Genomic DNA, 23,984 nt, shown 5'->3' on the forward strand with positions numbered 1-23,984 from the left:
GCATTGTCTTATGGTATTCCTTCCATAGCTACGTTGAACTGATAACAGAATTAATAGCAATAGAGCTTTATACACATGGTCTTTTCTCCTAACTAGATTATAAACTTTTTAAGAAGGAAAATTGTCTTTGTGTCTCTTTTAACACCTTTTACAATATTTTGAGTGTCATCAAATTTAACTAAACATGCATCATTTGGATTCTAATTGTATCTGGTTTCAGAAGTATGTTAGGAGACCCTTTGAGGCTGGTGCCCACAATAACTAGACGGCATGCTCTCTTAGGGCCCTTTGCTCACCACTATGGTCCCTGAACATAGCAGTGGCTGACTCTCAGGAGATGCTCAATAATGCCAGCTCTCTGACACATGAGTACTGTTTTTCATCATCAGTGAAGCAGTAGCCTCTAAAATAGGGTACTTATATGATCTGGTTACAAATTGAATTTAACCTGTATTCTTCTGAGCATGAAAGGGAACTGGTTTTCTTGGAGAGTTGGTCTTGGAGAATTTTTTCACTAAGCAAAAGTTGGCTTTTCTAAAGTAGTAGGGTTTAAAGGGAGGCAACACCAAACTCTGCCTCTCCTTGTCTGCTTCATCTGCATCTGTCATTGATTTTGACAGAGCAGCGATGGGAAGGATTTCCTGCTACCTTTACCTTCACCTTCTGAGGAATGGTCAAAATATCCTTCACTCACACAGTACTGTACTCGGCACTGGTAAGTCTAGAGAGGTCTGCAGGAGCAGGGTTTAATGGTGACTGCTCAGCCTGATGTTTGCTTTGGCTCTAGGGTAGGAAGCAGCAGCATGTGTCTGCAACCTGGGGAGCAGCTTCCAGGAAAAGTGCTGTGGCCGTTTCCTAGAACTGCTATAACAGTACCGCAAACTGGGTGGCTTAACCAATAGAAGAAATGTATTGTCTCACAGTTATGGAAGCTAGAAGTCTAAGATCAAGGTGTTGGTAGCGTTGGTTCCTCCTGAAGGAGTGAGGGAGAACCTGTTCCAGGCCTCTCCCTGAGCTTCTGGTGGTTTTCTGGCAATCTTTGGTGTTCCTTGGCTTGTAGATGTGTCACCCAATTTCTGCCTTCATCTTCATGTGGCGTTCTCCCAGTGTGCATGTCTGCATGCAAATGTCATATATATATCCCACCTCTATATATATACACACACACACACATATACATATACACACACACACACACACACATTATTGATTTTAGAGAAAGGGATAGGGATAGGGATAGAGAGATAGAAACATTCATGAGAAACATCAATTGGTTGCCTCCTGCATAGCCCCTACTGGGAATTGAGCATGTACCCTGACCAGGAATTGAACTGGTGACCTCTTGGTTACTGGGTCAATGCTCAACCACTGAGCCACCCTGGCTGGGCCAAATTTCCCCTTTATATAAGGACACAGGTCATATGGAGCCCATCCTACTGCGGTATAACCTCAACTCAATTACATCTACAATGACCCTATTTCCAAATGAGGTCACATTCTGAGATCCTAGGGGTGAGGACTTTAACATATGAATTTGGAAAGGACACAATTCAACCCTCAACAAGTACTCAGCCCAGTATTATAACCCACTCCACCGTGGTTAGACCATGGCTGCCCTAAGGCCAGACCATGCTTGAGGTTGTGGAATTCACTTGGCCACCTGCCCTCACCTCCTCTGAGACTGCAGAGCTCCAGCAGCCTGGCTTAGAGCTGCATGGCCACCAAGCTTTGATAAGGTGACTTCTCTCTGAATTTACACCAGTGAACCTCCTCCTGCTGTACAAGGGGCAAAGTTAGGCATACCCATGCTGGGTGAGTCTTGCTCACCAACTGGAGCCCTGTGCATGGTTTTTTCGCTTTTTGGTAAGTGCTCTGGGCCAACATTATGTCCTCCTCCGTGGGCTCTACTGAAAGACAGGCTTGGCACTGAGGTCAACCGGAGAGGTAAAACGGAATAAGCAAATAGTTCCTTCTTTCCATTCTGAGCCGCTTGTGGTCACTTTCTCATTGCTTCATTCTCTTCTTGAAGATATTTATGTTTAAATAAAGGTTTTCTCCCTCACAGCTTGATTTTTCCATCTGCTTGATTCCTGCAGGGAAGTCTTAACCCTATGTTTGTCTTCGCACAGCTTGTTGCCATGGGAATTATTATAAGATGACAAGTTTCAATACTAACTTCAAAGCACCCTGAAAGAGATAGAGATTTTAAATGGGCAGGGGAGAAATGTGTGCTTAGTAGAACACATGTCTCTGATTATTGGCAAAAGCACAGTAGAAGGAGAGTTCAGAGTAACAGGGCTACATTAATGTTTCAGTATAAGTCACATGGCTCTCCAAGACAGGCCTCCTCTGAGCTAAGGAATAATAGGCATTAGAAAAAAATCCAGGAATTGGCCTGCCCTATGAGTCACTAATGAAAGAACGCTTTGTGCTGAAGAAACATAGTACTTCAGAGACTCCACTGAGTGGTTGAGTTGGTTCTAGAGGTGGTCAGCTGACTTCCTGGGGTCACCTCAGTCCACTAGAAGGTACACCTTACATCTGCAGCCTCGGCTCCAAGGTCTTAGCAGGAGATACAGCCTAACAATCTGATATTTTGAACTATTGCACAATAATTAAATAACCCACCCTCAAGTCACATGTTGTTTGGAGAATACAGAAGTACAGCATCCTGGTTAGAGCCCTAGACATCCAAGTGTTTGAAGTTAAGTTGCCATCATTGGCTTCATTGTTATTTGGATGCCAGCAGCCTATGACTACATGTGTATGTCCATGGTGGTTTTTTAGAAATACGTTTTTATTGATTTCAGAGAGGAAGGGAGAGGGAGAGATAGAAACATCAATTATGACAGGGGATCATTGATTGGCTGCCTCCTGCATGCCCCCCACTAGGGATTAAGCCTGCAACCTGGGCATGTGCCCTGAGGAATCGAACCATGACCTCCTGGTTCATAGGTTATAGATTGACCTGGTTTATAGGTCAACAACCACTGGGCCACATTGGTTGGGCACATCTGTGATGTTTTTAAGTAAAAATATCCATTTTTCTTTTGTAATTTTTTTATCTTTTAGATAAAAATATATACTCTGGAAGAACAGGATATTTTATCTGTTTGGGTTGAAAAGCACGTGGAAAAACCGGCACACTTGGCTTATCATCTATTGTCTGACTTTACCAAGCGACCTTTGTGGGACCCCCATTATGTGTAAGAATAAATTTAAAATATTTTCTTAATCAACGCTGACATGATAGAAAAGATAACCTCCAGATTGCATTGCATCTCCATTGCCCAACATGTGACCTCTTGTTTTATTAATTAAAGTCTATTTTTTACTAGTAAAGCTTGCTTTGCATAGAAAATGGCATTAGGTGCTATTAAGAAACACAAAAGCAAATTATTATAATCACTTATTTATCATCTATATGGAGTTGATATGCTTTACCCACATCTATTGTAATCCTGCCAATAACGGTTCAAGTTTCATAGTATTTTCATTTAATGAGAGAGATTGCCAAGACAGCACAGCAATAAAGCGATGGAACCAAATTGGAGCCCAGGTCTATCAGGCTCTGGATTCCACACTTGAACACAGTTTCACTGCTCCTGAGGAAATGATTATCGAACTGTTCTTTTCACTTCACACTCTTGATATTTAATTGGCGGTCCCTTTGTTTTGTTTTTCTGTGAAGCAGCACTCCCAGGTGAGAAGCTGGGAGGAAGCTGTGTGAGTGCGGAGTTGAAAGGCATTCCTTCCTGTTCTCCCTGTCTGATCAGGGGCCACTCCCATCAGCCTACATCTCTTACTTCTGTTACCTCTGTCTCCTGCATACCTAATTCAGTTTCCTCCACTTGCCCTCCTTTCTGGAAGAGGGAGCTGTGTACCTTGTCAATTGTACTGACAAGGACTGACCGCACTCAGGCCATACCACCTCTCCAAGGATTTCTAGCTCTTGGGCCCACTGAGGGCTTCTAGGACACCTTGCTGAAAGGGAAGGATTGGTGAGGTGGGCTTCCTATAATAGTAAGCATTACTGTTGACTTCCTAATCCTCATGAGGTAGAGGTTCATCTTTAAAATGACTAACCCTCATTATGATAAATCCCATGCAATAGATAATTTAATACCACAAAGTGAAACAGCTCCAGGGTCATGTTACATTGCATAGATGCCTAAATGATACAATATGGTTAATGCTGTCATAATAGAACACTCGAAGAGAAGAGAAACACTTCACGATTTTCTTGCATCAATATTTGTAGATACTCTGTAAGTACAAAGCTTTTAGTAAGAACAATGCCTAAACTTTGGTGTTAATTCTTTTCAAATGTTTCTCCCTCTATTTGCTATGTCACCTGACATTCTACCATATTGAACTTGAATAATGTAGGAATGAATTCTTATTCAACTTACTTTTCTTATGTACCTACTATAATTCAGGTACTGTGCCAGGTGTTTGCATTTAATCCTCACAATAACCCCATAGGTATTATTATCTACATTTTAGAGATGGAAAAAATAAAATGACAAAATAAAGTGACTTGCCCTAACATAACACATCTACTAAATGGCAGTCCAGGATTCAAAGGCAAGTTGTTTGATTCCAAACTTAGTGTCCTTTCTAATATGCCATATCCCTTTACCCAAGTTCTTCTTGGACTGTCCATATAATTCACTAGTCTTCAAAAGTTATTACTTGATCCTACAGAAAATTTTTGTGGAAAACAGCTAAATGCTTTTCTCTGAAGTGTTGTGGCCAGTGACCTTAGACTCAGGTGGCCACCATGTTCACCATCACATGCAGGGTTATTTCTTCTGACCAAACAGCTTTCTAAAGATGGACTTTGAGAAATGATGCTGGCTTTGGAGGGATGGTTATATGAGCAGAAGGGTGAATGTAGACATCAATAATGAAGTTATGCAAACAAAAGAATTAACTGCCTTATTCTATCAGGTAGAAAAGTATAGCCTTTCTTTCACTGTTCTATTTACACAGGTCCTGTGAAGTCATAGACTGGGTGAGTGAAGATGACCAAATATACTATATTACCTGTCCTATAGCAAATGGTGACAAACCCAAAGACTTGGTCGTACTTGTATCACGAAGATCTCTTAAAGATAGGTGAGTAAATGATATTCAAGTGTTACAGCAATGTTTTATAGTATAGAGTAGAAAGCAAAAGTTGATATGAAAATAAGGAAGTCAATGTAAGCATTTCTGGTCTTGAATGATGTTCATCTGAAATTTTTCTAGATGTACCTTAGTTATCATTAAAAAAGCACACAATCCAAATAATCATATGCTAAGTGCCAGTTATGTACAAAGCACCATGCAAGATTCCTAAAGCAGTTCCCTTTTCTTTTTCTCTGTGCAGATGTAAAACTGATATTTAGAAATCATTGAAATATTCCACTATCAGTAAAAATGTAGTAAAAGTCAAATAAAATACCAGGAATTGGTTTAGGATTTACAAAGGTTTCATTGTGCTAGACATCCAAATGGCTGCTGCCCCCTAGGGCTGTCAATCGGCATCGAGCCATGGCTTCTCCTTGGGCATTGTACTTCTCCACGCGCATTGCCTAGGTTCTAAGCAGAAGGGCCCCAAGAGCAAGTACTCAAAGAGACCAGTGGAAGCTGCCAGGACAGTTAAGGTCTACCACTGAAACTGGCCAGCATCATTCCTGATATCAAAGCTAGCCTGTAGAAATAATCCCACATATCCTATATAATGAAGAGAGAATATGCTAATTTGTCCATTATGGTGTCCGAGTCACGACCAGTCAAAGGTGCACGTGCACAGGAGCTAGGTGGGTGGGGTCAGGGGCAGGGACTTGCGCCACCCACAGCAGAAGCGCACACAGGCCCGAGGCACTGCTTAGCCCGGAGGGGAACGTCAAGACAGGCCACGGCGGCCTCCCCGTCCCCAGTGGAAGCACATGCAGGCCTGCTGCGCCACCCAGCCTGGAAAGGGGCATCAGGACAGGGGCGGGGCCTCGGCAGAGAGCTCTCAGCACTCCTGCCCTGGGGTCTGAAGGGGCAGAGAGGAAGGGAGAGCACGTAGGCAGTTAGGGGGTTTAGGCCAGGAGGGGAGTGCAGATAGGCAGTTAGGTGGTTTAGGCCAGGAGGGGAGTGCAGATAGGCAGTTAGGGGGATCAGGCCAGGAGGGGAGAGCAGTTAGGGGCATCAGGCAGGCAGGCAGGTGAGCGCTTAGGAGCCAGTGGTTCTGGATTGTGAGAGGGATCCCAGATTGGAGAGGGTGCAGGCCATGCTGAGGAACCCCCCACTCCCCATGCACAAATTTTGTGCACCGAGTCACTAGTATATAATAATGCACATGGATGTTCAGTGTAATATCACTTATTATGGCAAAAGGTATTAGAAATAGACCAAATACCATCTTATAAATTGTGGTAGAGCCATGCTATGGAGTACTCTGCCAGCATTTAAAAGGATAAAGTAACTAGAGGCACCTCCAAATATTTATTGTTAGGTGAAAATCAAATTATAGACACATATTTGTTAAATGATTATATTTATGTAAAAATCTATTATCTGTGCATTTTCTTACATAAATGTCATATATTTATAAAAAGGTCTGGAGGAATACACACCAAAACATTAAGAGTAATCATAACGAGAAAGGGAGTGCATTGTGACTAGGGTGAACTGAAGAAAACTTCTATATCCTAGTCTGTAGGGTTCCTTGTTGTTTGGGGCTTCTTTAAAACAATGGGTATTATTCTTTCATTTAAAAGGAAAGTGAAATTACAACCCATTAGGGCACAATAAAACCAGTTTGGAGATTGGTTCCATCTTTGTGGAATTCTGCAAGTATATATAATTCTTAGAAAACACTTCTGGTCCATATTACCATGGCTTGAATATAGCCATATAGAATGTTAGAATAGTTCTAACAACTATTTTTCATTTCTCACAAGAACTTGGAAAGTGTCCTTTTATCTTTCAGTAACACTTACACCGTGGCAGTGAAGTCGGTCATTCTGCCATCAGTCCCACCTTCTCCACAGTACGTCAGAAGTGAAATCACATGTGCTGGCTTTCTCATCCATGCTATTGACAGCAGTTCATGCACTGTAAGTTTGATGAAACATCTGTAGGTTACTTTGTTTCTACAGATATGAGAAGTCTTTTACTCATACTTCCTAATCCTATATAATAGAAGGGTAATATGCAAGTTGACCCTAAAGGCTGAATGACTAGGAAAGACCAGTTGCTACGATGTGCACTGACCACCAGGGGGCAGATGCTCAATGCAGTACAGACATTCCACAGGGAGAGCTCCGCTCAGCCACAAGCCAGGCTGATGGCTGCGAGGGCAGCAGCAGTGGCAGGAGCCTCTTCTACCACTGTGGCAGTGCTAAGGATGTCTGACTGTGGCTTAGGCCATCAGTCGGACATCCCTCAAGGGCTCCTGGGCTGCCAGAGGGACATCTGACTACCAGCTTAGGCCTGATCCACGGGGATCAGGCCTAAGCTGGCAGGTGGACATTCTCCAAGGGGTCCCGGACTGCAAGAGGGCATAGGCCAGGCTGAGAGACCCCCCCCCTCCCACAAGTGCATGAATTTTCATGCACCGGGCCTCTAGTTAACTATAATTCTGCAATGTGTGTCCATACCAGGGGAATCCTGTCATCCTTTCAGATCCATTCCAGGTCCCCAGAACAGTAGGATTAATAGCCTGCCCTATACAAACAAGACTCAGTTCTCTGCTTGAAAAAGCTCCATGTCTATAAGAAACTGAAATACCGTATTTTCTTTTTGAAACAGGTATCTTATTTTAACCAGATTTCTGCTAGCATCTTGCCTTACTTTGCTGGAAATCTTGGTGGCTGGTCAAAATCCATTGAAGAAACAGCAGGTTCCTGTATACGATTCATAGAGAATGCTACTGATGATGGGTCCATAAGCATATTTTAAGTGATAAACTTTCAATGATCTGTAATTGATTGCCACTTTTAATTCCAAGCACCCTTATCCATGACATTTGGCAAGCTTTTCGGCCACTATTGGCCTAAGCAAAATGCAGTTAGGAAGAGGTTAAAAACCAAAGTGCATCTCAGGTCAAAGACCATTGATTTGGGCTAGCATTAAAAGAGCGTTAAAACTGTTTTTAGATGCCCCTGTCCATGGGCACAGGCATTCGAAAACTGCCATGTGCAATATTGTGTGTTCTGTAAAATGGTATAAATATGGTTAAAATAACCATAAATATTTTTAGACTACAGAGGTGAAATGTGTTGTTTGAAATTTTATAAAATAAAAAATGACAAGTTGGTTAGCTGATTAATAATGTGGGATTGTTCCATGCACCGCAGGCATCTGTATGTCAGGAGCACTTGACAAGATGTATTACATGTTTTAGAGCTTTAAATTAGGAAGACATTAAAGCATAATGGGAGCCAATCAATTTTAGTAATAGGAACTACTTTACTAGTGTCATTTAACATATATTCAAGGTGGCTGACCAATTTAGTATCTACTGCAATATATACACATGAAAAGTACCTGCAAAATGTGTTATTGCAGAGAAAGAGAATATTAACTGAGCTCTTCTTTCATAACCATTACATTAGCACTTTATTCCCTTGACTTCAACATTCATTATTCTACTCTGTCTGTGATTTGCCTTAACTCATAAGACAAACCTGCATATGTTAATTCAGCCCCCTCTACAGGATAACTTTTAAGAGTTGAAGGACGTCTCCATTAGAGTTTAGACCACTTAAAAGGTTAGATATATCCTGCTGTTCATTTGTCAAATCTCCACCTCTGGTCAGCAAATCTTATAGCCCTATTAAAAATATAACCAATACCTGAGTCCTTCTAATCAACTCTACCACAACCCTAATCCAAAGCGCCAGCTTCTCTCACCTGAATTATAATGTTTGTTATTGCTTCTTCCTTTACTCCACTCTCAACCCAGCAGTCAGATGATGCCATATTTCTTTTCAAAATCCATGAATAGCCCTAACTGGTTTGGCTTAGAGGACAGAGCACTGGCTTGCAGACCGAAGGGTCCCAGGTTCAATTCCAGTTAAGGGTGCATGCCGGGTTTCAGGCTCAATCCCCAGTAGGGGGTGTGCAGGAGGCAGCTACTCAATGATTCTCATTATTGATGTTTGTCTCTCTCTCCCTCTCCCTTCCTCTCTGAAATCAATAAAAATATATATTTTTTTAAAAAAAAACATGAATAATTTTGCACATCACACAGTAAAAGCCAACACCTTATAATTGTCAATAAGGCTGTGTGGTATATTAGATTATTTTTCAGAAATATTTACTCACCACCATCCCCACCTCCATGAGTGGAGTGTACTAGTCTATTTCTCATCTTCTTGGCCATGTGACTCATTCATGGAAAGTTAGCAGACATGATGCAATCAAAATGTTTTTGCAAATGCATTTGCCCTCTTACATCTCTGACACTGTCATGAGAAAAACATGCCAGGGCTAGCCTGCTGGTCCCAGGAAAAGGAAGAGAGACGTGGAACAGAACTGCTTCATCTGAGCCTGGCTTAGATCAGCAGACCCCAAACCAAACTTTATACAGATGTGACCAAGCCAACTCTGATATTAGCAGTGGTCCAGGTTAAGCCCAGCCTAGATTTGACTCACAGGCATGAGCTAAGTAAAGGTTTATTACTGCATTCTTCTGAGATTTTTGTGGTGGTTCCACAGCAAAAACTAACTAGTAGAAACTATGACCCCTGTTAACTATCTGACCTTTTCCTACTAGTTTATTCCTCATTCTTTTCCAGTCATATTGGCTTCAGTATAACTGCATTTATCTGTTATCTCACATCAAGATATCCAAGCCTTACCCCTATATACCTTCCTGTATACCTATACAACAGGTTATGGATGAACTTTAAAAACATTAAGTGAAGGAAGACAGTCACAAAAGACCACATCTTTCTGCCCCTTGAATATGACAAGCCAGTCTCCTCTATTAATGCTCTTCCCCGTTATCTTCACAACTGGTTCCTTCTTGTCATTCAGATTTCAGAAGAAAAATCTCCCCCTCAAGGCCTTCCCTTTATTATCTAAAGTAGATACAATCATTTGCAACATCTTTCTGTTAATTCCCATTATGTCACTTGTTAATATAATTCACTCAACAAAAGTGGAAGTTTCTATATGCTGAGTACTTCTCGGGATATACTAATGAGCAAGTCCAAATTCCTGTCCTGATGTAACATATAATCTGGTGAAGAAAGGACAAATAGTGTTAGGTGGGGATATAAATTATGCAGAAAATTAGAGAAAAAAAAGTTATTGGGATGAGGAAGGAGATAGTTTCTATAAGACTGGTCATAGAAAGATTATTAAGCTGACTGTAAAGAGGCCTGAAGGACATAAGGGAGAGTTGACGAGGGGGGTTGCGAGTGGGGATTGCCAAGAAAAGAGCAAGTTGCGATTCAAGCCTCATGGCTTGGAATATAATGGTAGCAAAAAAGGGGAAGGGATAAGATTGTTTAAAGCCCCTTTAGAATGCACGTGGTCTTGCTTGTCTTATTCACTGCCACAATCCCACGTGACTAAGAGAATACCAGGAACATGGAACATACTAGGTTCATGGGAAATAATGAATATATGTTGTTTTATACTTTAGGCATTTGTAGCTAAGAAAATAAACATCTATAATTCAAGAAATTCACAATCTCTCAGGATGTCAGAATTTGGTGAATTCCATTGCCAGTGTCCATACACTTTTTTAATATTACATTTGGTACCTGCAGTTTATTTCTAATTATTTCACTAATTTATAGACCATTAAAATGTAACAAAAGTAACCCAAGGAAGAAAAAATGGACACTAACATCTCCTCATCGAAACCTATATGAAAAACCTTACACTTAAAGGGCAGGCTGGAGCCCTTTGCTCCTGACAGGACAAATGAAACAAATCTGGACTAGAGGCAGCACTGCTGTCCTTTTCCAGATGTATGCGTATGCAATTCCTCTTACATGGCATCATTTCCTTAGTTGGGATGCTGAGCCATATCCTGCCATGTTCTCCTCTCACTGCAATAAAAGAACAGCTCCTATTAAGACCAGAACTGTTGAGTTGTTAGATATTGAAACAGAGAAAAGTGGTTTTTTATTTGGTAAATATTTTGCTTTTGAAACATCAGTAACTAATCACAGCTGTTTCCTTCGGTTACAAATGTATCCAATCAGGTAAAATTCCAAATAAAATACACAATCCAACAGAGTCATTGCATTATACAGCACAATAGGAGCCCTAAGCCTTGTGAAATATATGGATTAAGTATGCATGTATTCATCAAATCAAACAAAGACACTAATGGGTCTCTGATTAGTGTTCTAACTCTATTATGGTGATAAGCACCCAGACTCATCTAAAACATGTGAACAAAACGCTATTAAGTTTGATATACAGTCTGTTATGTGCCATTATTCTGGCTAAATACCCCAAACTGAATTTCTTTCTTGAACATCAAGAGCAAAGAAAGAGCTGCTAAGGTGAGATACTCTTCAATTTTAACTTCAAAAAATATGTAATTCTTTATGTGAAATCTGAAACAAAAATTAATGTTGGGTTCATAGAAGATTGTGATTCCAAAGAGATTGTTAATGGGCATTAAGAGACAATGACTAGTTAAATCCAGAATTAGGTATTCAGAAAAATACCAAATACATTTTTATTAAATATTTTAAAAATGCAGCCTGGCCAGCGTGGCTCAGTGGTTGAGCATCAACCTATGAACCAGGAGGTTTGATTCCCGGTCAGGACACATGTACAGGTTGTGGGCTCAGTTCCCAGAGGGGGGGTGGGCAGAAGACAGCCAGTCAATGATTCTCTCTAATCATTGATGTTTCTATCTTTCTCTCCCTCTCCCTTCCTCTCTAAAATCAGTAAAAAATATGTTTAAAATAATAAAAATACAAGTGATTTTTGTTGACAACTTATAAATAATTGATACTTTGAGCTAGAAAACAGAACTAAAAATACATTTCCAAATGTAAAGGAATTAATTACCTTAGGGGTGTCATATGAATACATACTTTGTTTTTTATTTTTTAAATCCTCACCTAAGGATATGCTTCCACCGGTTTTTGAGACAGTGAGCAAGAGAAATATCGATGCTTGAGAGAAACATCTATCAGTTGCCTCCTCCCCTACCCACACTGGCTGGAAATTGAACCCATAACCTTTTTGGTATATAGGTCGATGTTCCAACCAACTGAGCCACCAAGTCAGGGCTGCATAATTTTTTTAAGAAAAAAATGATTGGCCCTAGCTAGTTTGGCTCAGTGAATAGAGTGTCGACCTGCGGACTGAGGGGGTCCCAGGTTCGATTCCCGTTAAGGGCACATGCCTGGGTTGCAGGCCCGATCCCGTGTGGGGTGTGCAGGAGGCAGCTGATCAATGACTCTCTCTCATCATTGATGTTTCTATCTCTCTCTCTCTCTGCAATCAATAAAAATATATATATTTTTTAAAAAGATGATTGTTATAGTTAGGTTTATAACAACTTAGTTATATGTAAGTTCTGCTAAAAAAGTTCTTTTAAAGAATCCAATTTAAACATCATATGCTTTTCTTCAGTGATTTTCTCCAAGCAGAAGTACTCCTTGGACAGAACTTAGTTAACTATTTGACCTCCCCAGATCATACAGATATCTACAATACAGGCCTCTCCAAGGGAGCCCAGCTCCAACTTGTGAAGAAGGCCCAGTTCAGAATGTAACAATGAGATGGTAACTTATGATAGTCCTAGTCATTATCAAAAATTAACAACTTTAGGTATCTTCATTTTGGGTTTCTGTGGTTTAGGCACATCCAAAATTTCTTCATAGTCTGCACTCATCCCCTTTGCCCAGCGACCAACTGTAACCATTCGATCTGTAAAGGAAAAGAAAAGTCAGAATGTAAGAAAAACTGTAGTCATAGATTGGTTTGGGCTTAGCAAAGGAACCAGTTTTGACATGAATAATCACAAAGAGGGAATACTCCATCACGGAAGAAAAGTAAGTAATTTTTAATTGATTATAACCCTTGATTTCCGAGTACCACAGGCAATTTCTCATCCCAATTAGGGAAATGTAGCAACTGCTTTGCAATGCACAAATTGATGAGAAAGCACTTTCTTTCATTCTTTCCCAGAGTTCATCATTACAGAGTCAATGAATTCCAAGTGTCTGTAAACAGCAAGACTTATGAAGCATCACTTTTAAATGCACAAGATTCCACCTGTGAAATTATACAACATCTGCTTGTCAGTCTTATCATTTGGGAAGTGGCAATCCTCCCAGGAAGGAGAATTCAAATTCCACTTCATCATTTCAATCTTACTGCCTACAATGTAGTAAACACTATCTTCTAGACAACATTATAAACAAGAACTCTTGTTTATCAAATTTAAATGTTAGGCGTAGGAAGTAAAAACGGGTACTTATTTGTATCATCACTATTTGACATAAAAAGAATGTGGGTTTTTTTTTTCCCCATAAGAAGCACTACTGGGTATCCTACTGTCTTGCTTTCTTTCACACAGAATTATCATAATTCTAATCTAGGTAAACTAGGTAATATGGTCTTCTCTTCCCCCCAAATCTATCATAGGTATAGTGAAGCTTTATGAAGTTTTTGGTGACCAGGGGTAGGTAGTATTTCATTAGGAAGAAAATATAACTGGGCAGATACTGTGTGGACAACACAATTTTAATATTTTCAGTAGCTTTTGCGACCAACTCTGAATCCTTCAGGTACACAAAAAGCAAAACACATATGAGGATACTCAATTATAAGACTACTAGAGGCCTGGTGCACAAATTTGTGTACCAGTGGGGTCCCTTGACCTGGCCTGTGGGATCGAGCCGAAACTGGCTCTCTGACATCTCCTGAGGGGTCCCAGATTGCGAGAGGGTGCAGGCCAGGCCGAGGGACCCCACCGGTGCACGACAGGGGCCAGGGAGGGATGCAGAAGGGCTCCAGGACGTGTCTGGCCCGTCTTGCTCAGTCCTGATCAGCTGGAGCCCAGAAGCAAGCTAACCTACCAGTTGGAACATCTGCCCCCAGTGCATGTCATAGCAAGCGGTTGAGCGGCCTTAGCATATCATTAGCATATTACGCTTTGACTGGTTGACCAGACGACTGGACACTTAGCATATTAGGCTTTTATTATATAGGACTGAAAGCTATTTTCATATTTCTTATTTTCTTAGTGAATCTATAATTTTCTTTAAGTAAATATAAATGTTTATGAACAAGATGATTATAAGATCAGGGTCCTCAAGGGCTTAATGGTCCCTTTTTTCCCCACCTGAGTACAGCAACTAATGCCCAATTGGTACTGTGTCTACAGCTGACAGAGAAATGATTGAGTCATCACTGCAGCAGGAAACTAGGTTGCCTTAAAATCCCCAGTGAGTTATTAATAACAAAATGCAGCAAAAACATAGAGGGTTGCTAATCTTCCCCCTTCTTAAGAGAAGCCCAGAGATCTCACCTGAATTCTGACTTTGAGGGCAATCCTTCTTAAAATGTCCCACAGAGCCACAAAGTCTGCAGCAGCCACCTAGTAAAAGAACAAAGTCATTGAAAATCTCTCACACTTACTCAGGGCTTTTAATGTCTCAAAGCACTTTCATATCTTATTTGGTCCTCACAACTTGTCAGCCAAGAACATAGGTGGGTGCCACCATTCCTATTGATAAGGTCATTCTCCATTCCTCTTACGTCACAGAGCACTAACTGCACCTACCCATTTATTCCACTTGGCCTTCAGGGGAGTAGTGGGAAAGAGAAGAGAGAGATGATGGAAGGCACTTGTTCCCTGGAGTGTCCAAAAGCCCCTGCATAAAAGTCAGGACCATGGTTAAATAGGCAAGGGTTTGTGAACTCTTAAACTTGTGAGCAAAATTTGTGTGCTGATGCATTTGTTGAGGATGTCCACAGTTTTTATCACATTACCTAATGATCAATGACCACCCCCCCACAAAGGTTAGAAACCACTGCTCTATTATATAGATCAGATGGGGGTGAGCAGTTATGAAAGGAATGAAAATTAACATAGCGGATTGCTAATTCTACCCCTTCTAAATGGAAGCCCAGAGATCTTACCTGAATTCTGACTTTGAGGGCAATCCTTCTTAAAATGTCCCACAGAGCCATGTTTCCGGGCATTCTATCTGCCAGGGATCCTAACCCTAATTAAAATGACCATTTACCTACTTTAAGCAACATTCCAGGACTGTGAATTACAACACACATGATTTCTAAAATGAATCTTTTTTGTAATGGTAAAGAATGATCACGATCAAGCTCATAATGTTAAGTGATTTATTCAGGAAAATGACCCTACAGAATATAAACCTGGTTGAGCTCCCACTTCTATGTGATTTACTCCTCTTGATGTACTTTTTTTTATATCTAGTCATTTTGGTTGACTATCCATCTTTGGAAATACCATAATTCATTAAAACTAAGATACCATTGATTATAAGATGTGTCATTCTTTTACATACTTCTCAGAAAAAAGAAAACATGTCAATTATGTGAGACCTACTAATGGTAAGATACATTCCGAGTTCAGAGATATTAAAATGTGAAAAAATATGCATCTTAGAATCAATGAAACGTGTACAGTTTTTTTTTCATCTCCCTTTTATAGGTGAAGAAACTGAGATGAGAAAAGTTAAATAACATAGCCAAAGTCCCACAGCTAATAAGTGGCGCTTTGGACTATAACCAATCTGTTTAATTCCAAAAACTATGCTTTTCCACTGGACTTCTCCAATGGAACCCAGGACATGACACAAGAGGTGTTTAGAACCTGAAGGTACCAGCCATCACATTAATATCTGATTCACATTAACAAATGACAATCTCCTTAAAATTTTAGACATCATAGACTTTATTGTGAGGACCTTAAGACATTAGCTGAGCTGAAGGTAAGAATTACATGATGCCATGCCATTCCAATTAACTAAGAAAATCATTCAGAAACAAAAACTACTACAAATATGAATAGTGCATAGCAGCCCTTTACACAAAATGGTATGCTAGGCTGAGATTAAATTCACACTATGTTTTAAATCTTATATTTAAAATTTTACATTAGTTTGAAGTATCATAACTTTGCTTCTGTTCTGTTTAAAAGCAGAAATTTGATATATTCTCATAATGATGCTAAAGTAAGCAGTTTGAAATATTCACCCAAGTTATTTCTGATTTATTAATATATCAAGTCATAGTACCCAAAAAATCCAGTAGGTAGAATAGTACTCAATAAAAATAATTAAATCCTCAAGGTTTTGCTACTTATTCAAAAATTTATTCAAGTCCGAGCGGCATGGTTCAGTGGCTGAGCACTGACCTATGAACCAGGAGATCATGGTTCGATTCCTGGTCAGGGCACATGCCTGGGTTGCAAGCTCAATCCCCAGTGTGGGGTGCATGCAGGAGGCAGCCGATCAATGATTCTCTTGCATCATTGATGTTTCTAACTCCCTCTCCCTCTCCCTTACTCTCTGAAATCAATAAAAATATATTTAAAATATATATATTCAAGGACTGAACAACAGTGTAAATTAAGTATAACTCTGCATGATGACTCAAATTTTTGACATACAAGGGTAATAGTACTCACCATCAGCATAAACTCCTTTGGGATTATCAGGGCAAGATCTGGACAGGTGCCCCATTTCCCCACAAACAAAACATTTTGCAAAAGGAAATTCACCTGTAAGGATCAAACAGTTCCTTTTAATTGGTTATATATATTACAAGTCATATAATTCATATTATTTTAAAATACTCTGAGAAGAAAACATGTATCTACATAATTTAAATTTTAATCTCATAAGATTTCAAAAATTGGCACACTCAACCCTGTAAACAGAAAAACCCAGTTGGCTACTTATCGGCCACTTTCCCACTTTTGATTAAGCAAATCAAAAACTGATACGAAAAAAACATACCAAGAGCTGGATCTACTTTAGCCTTGCACTTGGTTATTTCGTGCTCTGTAGATCCACACCGATAACATATTCCAGTGCCCATTTCTTGATTCTCAAGGGCAGCCGGGCAATCTGCAATCCCATGGCCAGGTTTTCTACAATGAAAACATACCTGGGAAAACAAAATGTGAGTTTCCACACTGCAAAACTGCACTGGTTTTATCAATTCTTGTTATCAAAAATATCTTTAAAACATTTCTCATTTTAAGGATATCTAGCACTTTTTCTGAAATCTCAAATTTTATCTGTAGAAGTGTTTCACCCCATGCTAAACAATAAGAAATGTCATTTTCCTCATGGTCTCAGTGTTTTAGAAAACCCTCAATCAGTCAATCTCAGACACAAAGTTATTAAGTGGCTTTGTAGGAGATAATCACTTAAATGAATTAAGCAACTATGGACTAATGTATTTCATTAATGGGGATGTCTGACTAGAAAAACAGTTTTCTGGAGTAGACAATGGCCATAAAAATTATCCCTCAAAATTAATACTTGCACTTTTAAAGTTCATATAATTGAATGAATTTGAGTTAAATAATTCCATTTAAATTATGATTCAAATAATAAGATATATTTCATACCAAAAAGTGGCTCAGTGGTTGAGTGTTGACCTATGAACCAGGAGGTCACGGTTCAATTCCCAGTCAGGGCACATGCCCTGATTGCGGCTCATTCCCAGTGGGGGTTATGCAGGAGTCAGCCAATCAATGATTCTCTCTCATTATTGATGTTTCTACCTCTCTCCCTTCCTCTCTGAAATCAATTTTAAAAAAAAGTATACCTTACGGTTTTCACATCTTTATAATACATATTCGTTAATATTCAAAAATAGATGTTTCATTCTTAGAATGTATGCACAATTCATTTTAAAGGAATAATTCTAAGATGAATTATTTGCCCCCAACATAACACAGAACAATGGTTTGCTTGTTTTACATACTCTCTAGCAATTTGGAGGATATTTTTTGCAACGAATGAGAACACCAGTCATAATCAACGATGGTAAATATTTAAACTATTTTATTTAAACTGGAAAAAGATATATATACTTCTTGGATAACAAATAGTTCATCTGTAATTTTTTTTTCCAAATAAGCACAGGTTTTTAAAAAAGCAAATTCAACAGGCAAAATAAAACATAACATTTTACAACTATAACCTTGCTTTCTTTTTTTCCTTTTTAATAACAATGGAAACGAATGAGTCCCTTTATTCTTCGGTAACTTTTACATTTAGAATGAGCTAGTCCAAACAAAGAAAATGCATTTATTCTACAAGTGGAGGAAAAGTTAATGCTAAATTTTGGATCACCAACATAAGTTTGGATTTTTAGTGAAGTTAACGCGGTCTCTAATAACCTGACAGCTAACCGATTAGTTTTTTATATAAATTTCAAATACAAGTTTCTTGATTGATCCTTATATTTAATGTAGATGGGGTTGTGGGAAGCGCACTACTAAATGTCTAATACCTTAATTTATTAGCAACTAAGAACTGATGCTAAGTATCCGGTATTAAGAAAACTACACACAAAAAATTTTAAGGTAGGTCACAACAAGCCATAGTCTTTAAAGTATATATTTTAACATAAAGCATTACTTAAAAAAAAAAAAAAAAAATCTTTCCCCCTTAACTACAAACATAAAACTTCTCTTAAAAGGTCATAATAGCCCAGCCAGCGTGGCTCAGTGGTTGAGCGTCGACCTATGAACCAGGAGGTCAGGGTTCGATTCCTCGTCAGGGCACATGCCCGGTTTGTGGGCTCGATCCCCAGTTGGGAGCGTTCAGGAAGCAGCCGATCAATGATTCTCATCATTGATGTTTCTATCTCTCTCTCCCTCTCCCTTCCTCTCTGAAATCAATAAAAATATTTTTTTAAAGTCATAATATTAAGCTTTTTCAAGTAGTATGCAATTCACCATACTGTTTATGTCAATTAAATTATCTTTAAGTTATCTTGACTTAAAACTATCCTGATCCAAACAGAAATTATCTTTTCTATCCCAATTTATTCATAAGGAATGTCTCGTTAGTATTGTCTCTAAAAAATTATCTTTTAAAAAATATGTTTTTATTGACTTTTTTAGAGAGATAAAAGGACAGGGAGAGAGAAACATCAATGTGAGAGAGAAACATTGATCAGTTGACTCTTGCACACACCCTGACTATGGATTGAACCTGCAACCTGGGTTTGTGCCGACAAGGAATCCAACCAGCAATCTTTCAGTGCATGGGACGGCCCTCAACCAACTGAGCCACACTGGCCAGGGCTAAATAATTATCTTTAAATGGCACTGCACAGAACAAATCCTGCAAATGTCAGAAGCTACATATATGGTGGCTATAACATTTCAAAGCTGCACTGGTATTAACTGTGCTGTACATTTACTAATAAAAAAAAAAAGAAAGTGTAAAATGATAATAAATCCTGATTCTTATGAAATATCCTACCAGATTGAGACTTGGAAATTCACTTAAAAAGGGGAGAAGGGAAGGAATTATACTACGCATTTCATTTCCTGTGAGGATCTAGGGAAGGCCCTGGCCAGGTGGCTCAGTTAGTTGGAGCATCATCCCTTACACCAAAAGGTTGCAGGTTCAATTCATGGTCAGGGCAAATACAAGTGTACAAGAGGCAATGTTTCTCTCACGTTGATATTTCTCTCCCTCAAATCAATAAACATCCTCCGGTGAGAAAAATCCTATCCTATATAATAAAAGGCTAATATGCAAATAGACTGAATGGCAGAACAACCGAACAACCAGTCGCTATGACGTGCGCTGACCACCAGGGGGCACGTGGGGAACATGGCAGGCGTCGGCAGCAGGCGGCAGAGCACAGAACATGGTGGGTGTCAGCCACGGCGGGACAGTGGAGCAGGTGAGCAGGGGCACCAGACCAAGGCGAGGCGCTGGTCGCTGTCATCGGGGCGAGCCTCTGGTGGTTACTGAAAATTCTTTGCTCTCTCGTGCCGCTCAGCACCGATCGCTCAGCACCATCAGCAGGTGCAAGCGGCGGCTGCTGGCCTCAATCACCCCTCAGGGCTTTTCCAATTCCCCCCCCCCCCTGCTCCTGAGGGGCGATTGGGGCAGCAGCCGCTGACGGTGGCCCCACTCGCACCCACTGCTGGCACTCTGCGCCATCAGCGGGTACGAGCAGGGCTGGCGCTGTCAGAGCGTGGGAGCAGCGGGAGTGGGTCTGCCAGCAGACAGGGGACTGGGGGCCACGGTGGGAGGTGCCAGGCAGGGGCACAGAGGATGGGCCGAGACCTGTCCCTATGCCTACCGCAGCCTCACGGCCCACAGTTCCTTTCAAAGTGCACGAATTTGTGCACTGGGCCCCTAGTAAATAAAATAAAATCTACAGCTGGGCACCACAGAAATAAACCTGCAGTCCACAGCATTCTCTGAGTGTAAAATGGCGAGGGAGGAAACAATGACTAGGGAAGGTCTCAAGAAGTTTTAATTCTGCTGCTCAGTTACTAACCACTGTGATTCTTATTAGATCTCCTTCTTGTGTCTCAGTTTTTCATGGACAAAAACAGAAGAACATCCTTTCTAAGTAATGGGAACCACACGTATTTAACCTGTTGTACTTAATCTTCCTACTTATTTTGATCTTTTTTTTAAAATGGCTGTTTGTAAAATGGCTATTTGAAGGTAAATGTGGGAACAGTTTTGAAGTCAGATTCTGGGTTTGAAAAAAAAACTTTTTTTTTTGGCTGCCCTGCAGAGTTAGCAGCCCATTTAGGTTCACATTTATTAAAAAACGCATATAATTACATAGTGCCAGCCAGCACTCTAAGTAATCAAATGTGGTTTTCAGAAAGATACTTAACCTGTCTACATGTTAGTGTTTTCTACCTGTAAGATGGGAACACCATGTTTATAGTGTTGTTGTGATAATTAATGAATACATTAAGTATCTAGCAAATAGTTATTACTAGCCCTTAAAAAAGATGCTTTTTAGTACATAATAGCAATCAAACTGCTAAATATGTGTGAGTATATGATTAATAGTTTCTAGCCATCTAAAGTAATACTTTGGTGGTAGAAGTGATAATCTTACCATTGCATTTTTCTTTGCTGCTTGTCTTTTTAACCGTCTTCCCTCTCTGCGACTATCTTTCTTTAAAGCAACTGCAATTTCTTCCCGTACTTCCTGACTGTCTGTTGTTATCATTTCCCCATTGTGAGCCATCTGTGAGTTTTGCCTTAGGTAGTCCATGAATCCATTCACATCTTCATTTAAGTACTCCTTTTTCTTTTTGTTCTTTTTGTGTTTTGCTTGGTGTGCACCATTTTTAAGGCACAGCCTATTGGCTTCAAGTTGTTTATTCTTTGGTAGGCTTTGGCTTTTATCCTCAAAGGACCCCTTCTTCATATCCTCCCATGGTGTTGCAGGCAAGGGTCTTTTGTTATGTGTGGTAGTGACTCGTGCCCATCTGGTCATGGTTTCATCAGAGATACTGTATCAATCTTTAAGACAAGCATGACAGTTAGTCATCATTTAAAAGAAATAAACTAAAGTTAAGATACATGCTATAGCCCTAGCTGGTTTGGCTCAGTGTATAGAGTGCCGGCCTGCGCACTGAAGAGTCCCGGGTTTGATTCCAGTCAAGGGCACATGCCAGGTTGCGGACTCGATCCCCAGTGGGGGACATGCAGGAGGCAGCCAATCAATGATTCTCTCTCATCATTGATATTTCTCTCTCTCTCTCGCTCCCTTCCTCCCTGAAATCAAAAATGTATTTTTTAAAAAGATACATGCTATATATCACATATGCCATATTAAAGTTTTAATCATTAACATGGGTTTTTACTTCATTTAGAGATCTACATATTTAATTCTATAATGCCTGTAATGTAAATCCAGCCCTTACCAGGGAAGCTACCACACCAGTTAAAATAAATAAATAAATAAACAAGCCCAGCCTGTGTGGCTGTGGTTGAGCATCCACCTATATGAATCAGGAGGTCACAACTGGATTCCCAGTTAGGGGTGGGGTTGCAGGCTGGATACCCAATGGAGGGCGTGCAGGAGACGCCAATCAATGATTCTCTCTTATCAATGGTGTTTCATCTCTCTCCCTCTCCTTTCCTCTCTGAAATCAATAAAAATATATATTTTTTTTTTAAAAAAAGCATGCCTACTATAATATAAATACTTGCTTAAAACTGGAAAATATTTTTTAATGGAAAATAAGAAACCAAATTATTTCGCAAAATTTAAATCACCAAATAATACAATGAATGAAGTTACTCTTCCCAAACTTTGCAGCTTTCCTAGTCGTTTATTTTCCTATCGCTAAGTCCCAGGGCTACTTTCTTCCAATCCTGTTCATATGCCATTTCAATGCAAACAATTTGCGTTGGCAAACTGTATATAGAAATCCGGTGTTTTGACGTGATTTGTCATCACAACTCTTTTCGGCAGATTATTAAGGGAAATATATTAGTGTTCACGGTCACGTGACGATGCCGGGTCTATCAAATCATCCTCAGTTAAACTGCACCTGTCTTAAAGGAGCATCCCGTGCAACAACAGACGTTAAAAACCTCAGCTCCCATGTCCCAAACATCCCTTCCCCACAACCTGAGGGGCGGAAACAATAAATGGGTGCGAGGTGCTGTGCGCCACGTAACCGCACGCGCCTGAATTAGTCTTCCCCTGAGTACGGGGAAGGGGGAAACTCTGTGTATCAAGCCCCGGTCGTCCGGGTCTACTCGCAGGGCAGGGCCCCGCGGGACTGGCCGCACCGCCCGAGCGGCCAGCGCCCCGCAGCTGAAGCCGTCCCCGCGCCCGCGGCCCGGGCAGGCAGTCCGGCATTTCCCCCACCTGGCGCGGGGGCTCCTGGGTACCTCTCAGCCAGTGCCTCCGCGCTCCCGCCACGTCCCAGGAACCGCGGAGGGCACTCTACCGCTTTCTGGGGGGTCCCGGGGCCCCCTCTTGTTCCGCCGAGCACATCTTACCACGCGTCAATCCTCCAGAGCAGCAGAGTTAGCGTGCCAGAGAAGCCCGCCCCCTGCGGCGGCTCTCAGAACCGGAAGCACCGCCTCTTGGATAACGTCACTTCCGCCGGGCTGCGCTGGAGCTGTTGCGCAGTTCAGCTGACTGGCTCACGGGAAAATGGTTTCAAGTAAAAGTGTGCGGCCCAGCCGGTGTGGCTCAATGATTGAGCTTTGACCCAGGAACTAAAAGATTGCTGGTTCCATTCTGATCAGGGCACCGTGCCCAAATTGCGAGCTCGACCCCCAATGTGAGGCATGCAGAAGGCAGCCGATCCGTGGTTTTCTCATCATTGATGTTTCTACCTCTCTCTGAAATCAAAAATATATTGTTTTTTAAAAGTGTGTGGAGCGCCTAGAACTTGCAGGGCGCTGCGCTGGAGGCCTGGGGCACAAAGCTGAGGAGTGCTCGCTCCGTGCTGGCAAATGGACAGGAGGATCGGAGGGGTGGGTGGGACGCGAGGAAGGCTGCCTTGAGGTGACCTTTGAACTTTGAAACACAATCTGGTGAAATGACTTTAGGAGGAAATTAAGGGCTTTCCTAGCAGATGTAAAATAAAAGAATTAGCGTAGTGGGCGTGGCTCACTGTGATAGATCTCTGAAAAAGACTTGGGGCTGTATTGGCTAGAGGATGGTGCCTCATGGTCCAAGAATTATTCAATTGAAATAGTACACTGTAGCCAAAGTTCCCTTTTTAACAGGAAAACCTCGGTCTCCGGAACAACTCATTATCTCAACAATCCCTCTCAAACGGATACCACCACAAGTTAGTTGTACCTAGTGGGAAACATGGCATTATCTTTTTAAAATTTCTTTATTGATTTCAGAGAGGAAAGGAGAGGGAAACATCAATGATGAGAGAGAATCATTGATAGCTGCCTCCTGCACGCCCCCTACTGGGGATCCAGCAGGTAACCCAGGCATGTGCCCTGACCTCCTGGTTCAGAGGTTGGCCTTCAACCACT

At 40.8% G+C, this 23,984-nt stretch overlaps 2 protein-coding genes across 11 annotated transcripts in view; one reads left to right on the forward strand and one right to left on the reverse strand.

Moving 5' to 3' along the window:
* ACOT12 (acyl-CoA thioesterase 12) overlaps nucleotides 1–9,197 on the forward strand; it is a 35,791-nt gene extending 26,594 nt beyond the window's left edge. For 4 of the 7 annotated variants that reach the window (XM_080678892.1, XM_080678894.1, XM_080678897.1 and 1 more), the window contains 4 exons: nucleotides 621–715; nucleotides 4,996–5,121; nucleotides 6,968–7,094; nucleotides 7,789–8,829. In XM_080678892.1, the coding sequence (XP_080535018.1) occupies nucleotides 621–715; nucleotides 4,996–5,121; nucleotides 6,968–7,094; nucleotides 7,789–7,938 (498 nt within the window). In that variant the 3' untranslated portion in view covers nucleotides 7,939–8,829. Of the gene's footprint in view, nucleotides 1–620; nucleotides 716–3,072; nucleotides 3,207–4,995; nucleotides 5,122–6,967; nucleotides 7,095–7,788 lie in introns of all 7 variants that reach the window. The other 3 variants (XM_080678893.1, XM_080678895.1, XM_080678891.1) reach the window with 2 other exon arrangements.
* Nucleotides 9,198–11,084: 1,887 nt separating this feature from the next.
* Nucleotides 11,085–23,055, reverse strand: ZCCHC9 (zinc finger CCHC-type containing 9). 4 transcript variants are annotated; one of them, XM_080678899.1, is made up of 6 exons: nucleotides 22,983–23,055; nucleotides 21,079–21,488; nucleotides 16,971–17,121; nucleotides 16,640–16,732; nucleotides 14,498–14,566; nucleotides 11,085–12,891 (listed from the first exon to the last, which is right to left on the reverse strand). In XM_080678899.1, the coding sequence occupies exons 2-6, from the start codon at nucleotides 21,460–21,462 to the stop codon at nucleotides 12,773–12,775; spliced, it is 816 nt and encodes a 271-aa protein (XP_080535025.1). In that variant the 5' UTR covers nucleotides 21,463–21,488; nucleotides 22,983–23,055; the 3' UTR covers nucleotides 11,085–12,772. The 4 variants fall into 4 exon arrangements, with proteins under 4 accessions (XP_080535025.1, XP_080535026.1, XP_080535024.1 ...); XM_080678900.1 differs by having other exon boundaries at nucleotides 22,849–23,047; XM_080678898.1 differs by having other exon boundaries at nucleotides 22,872–23,017.
* Between the last annotated feature and the right edge of the window lie 929 nt (nucleotides 23,056–23,984).

This window comes from Plecotus auritus, assembly GCF_963455305.1.
Source record: "Plecotus auritus genome assembly, chromosome: 7".
In the NCBI taxonomy this organism is placed as follows: Eukaryota; Metazoa; Chordata; class Mammalia; order Chiroptera; family Vespertilionidae; genus Plecotus; species Plecotus auritus.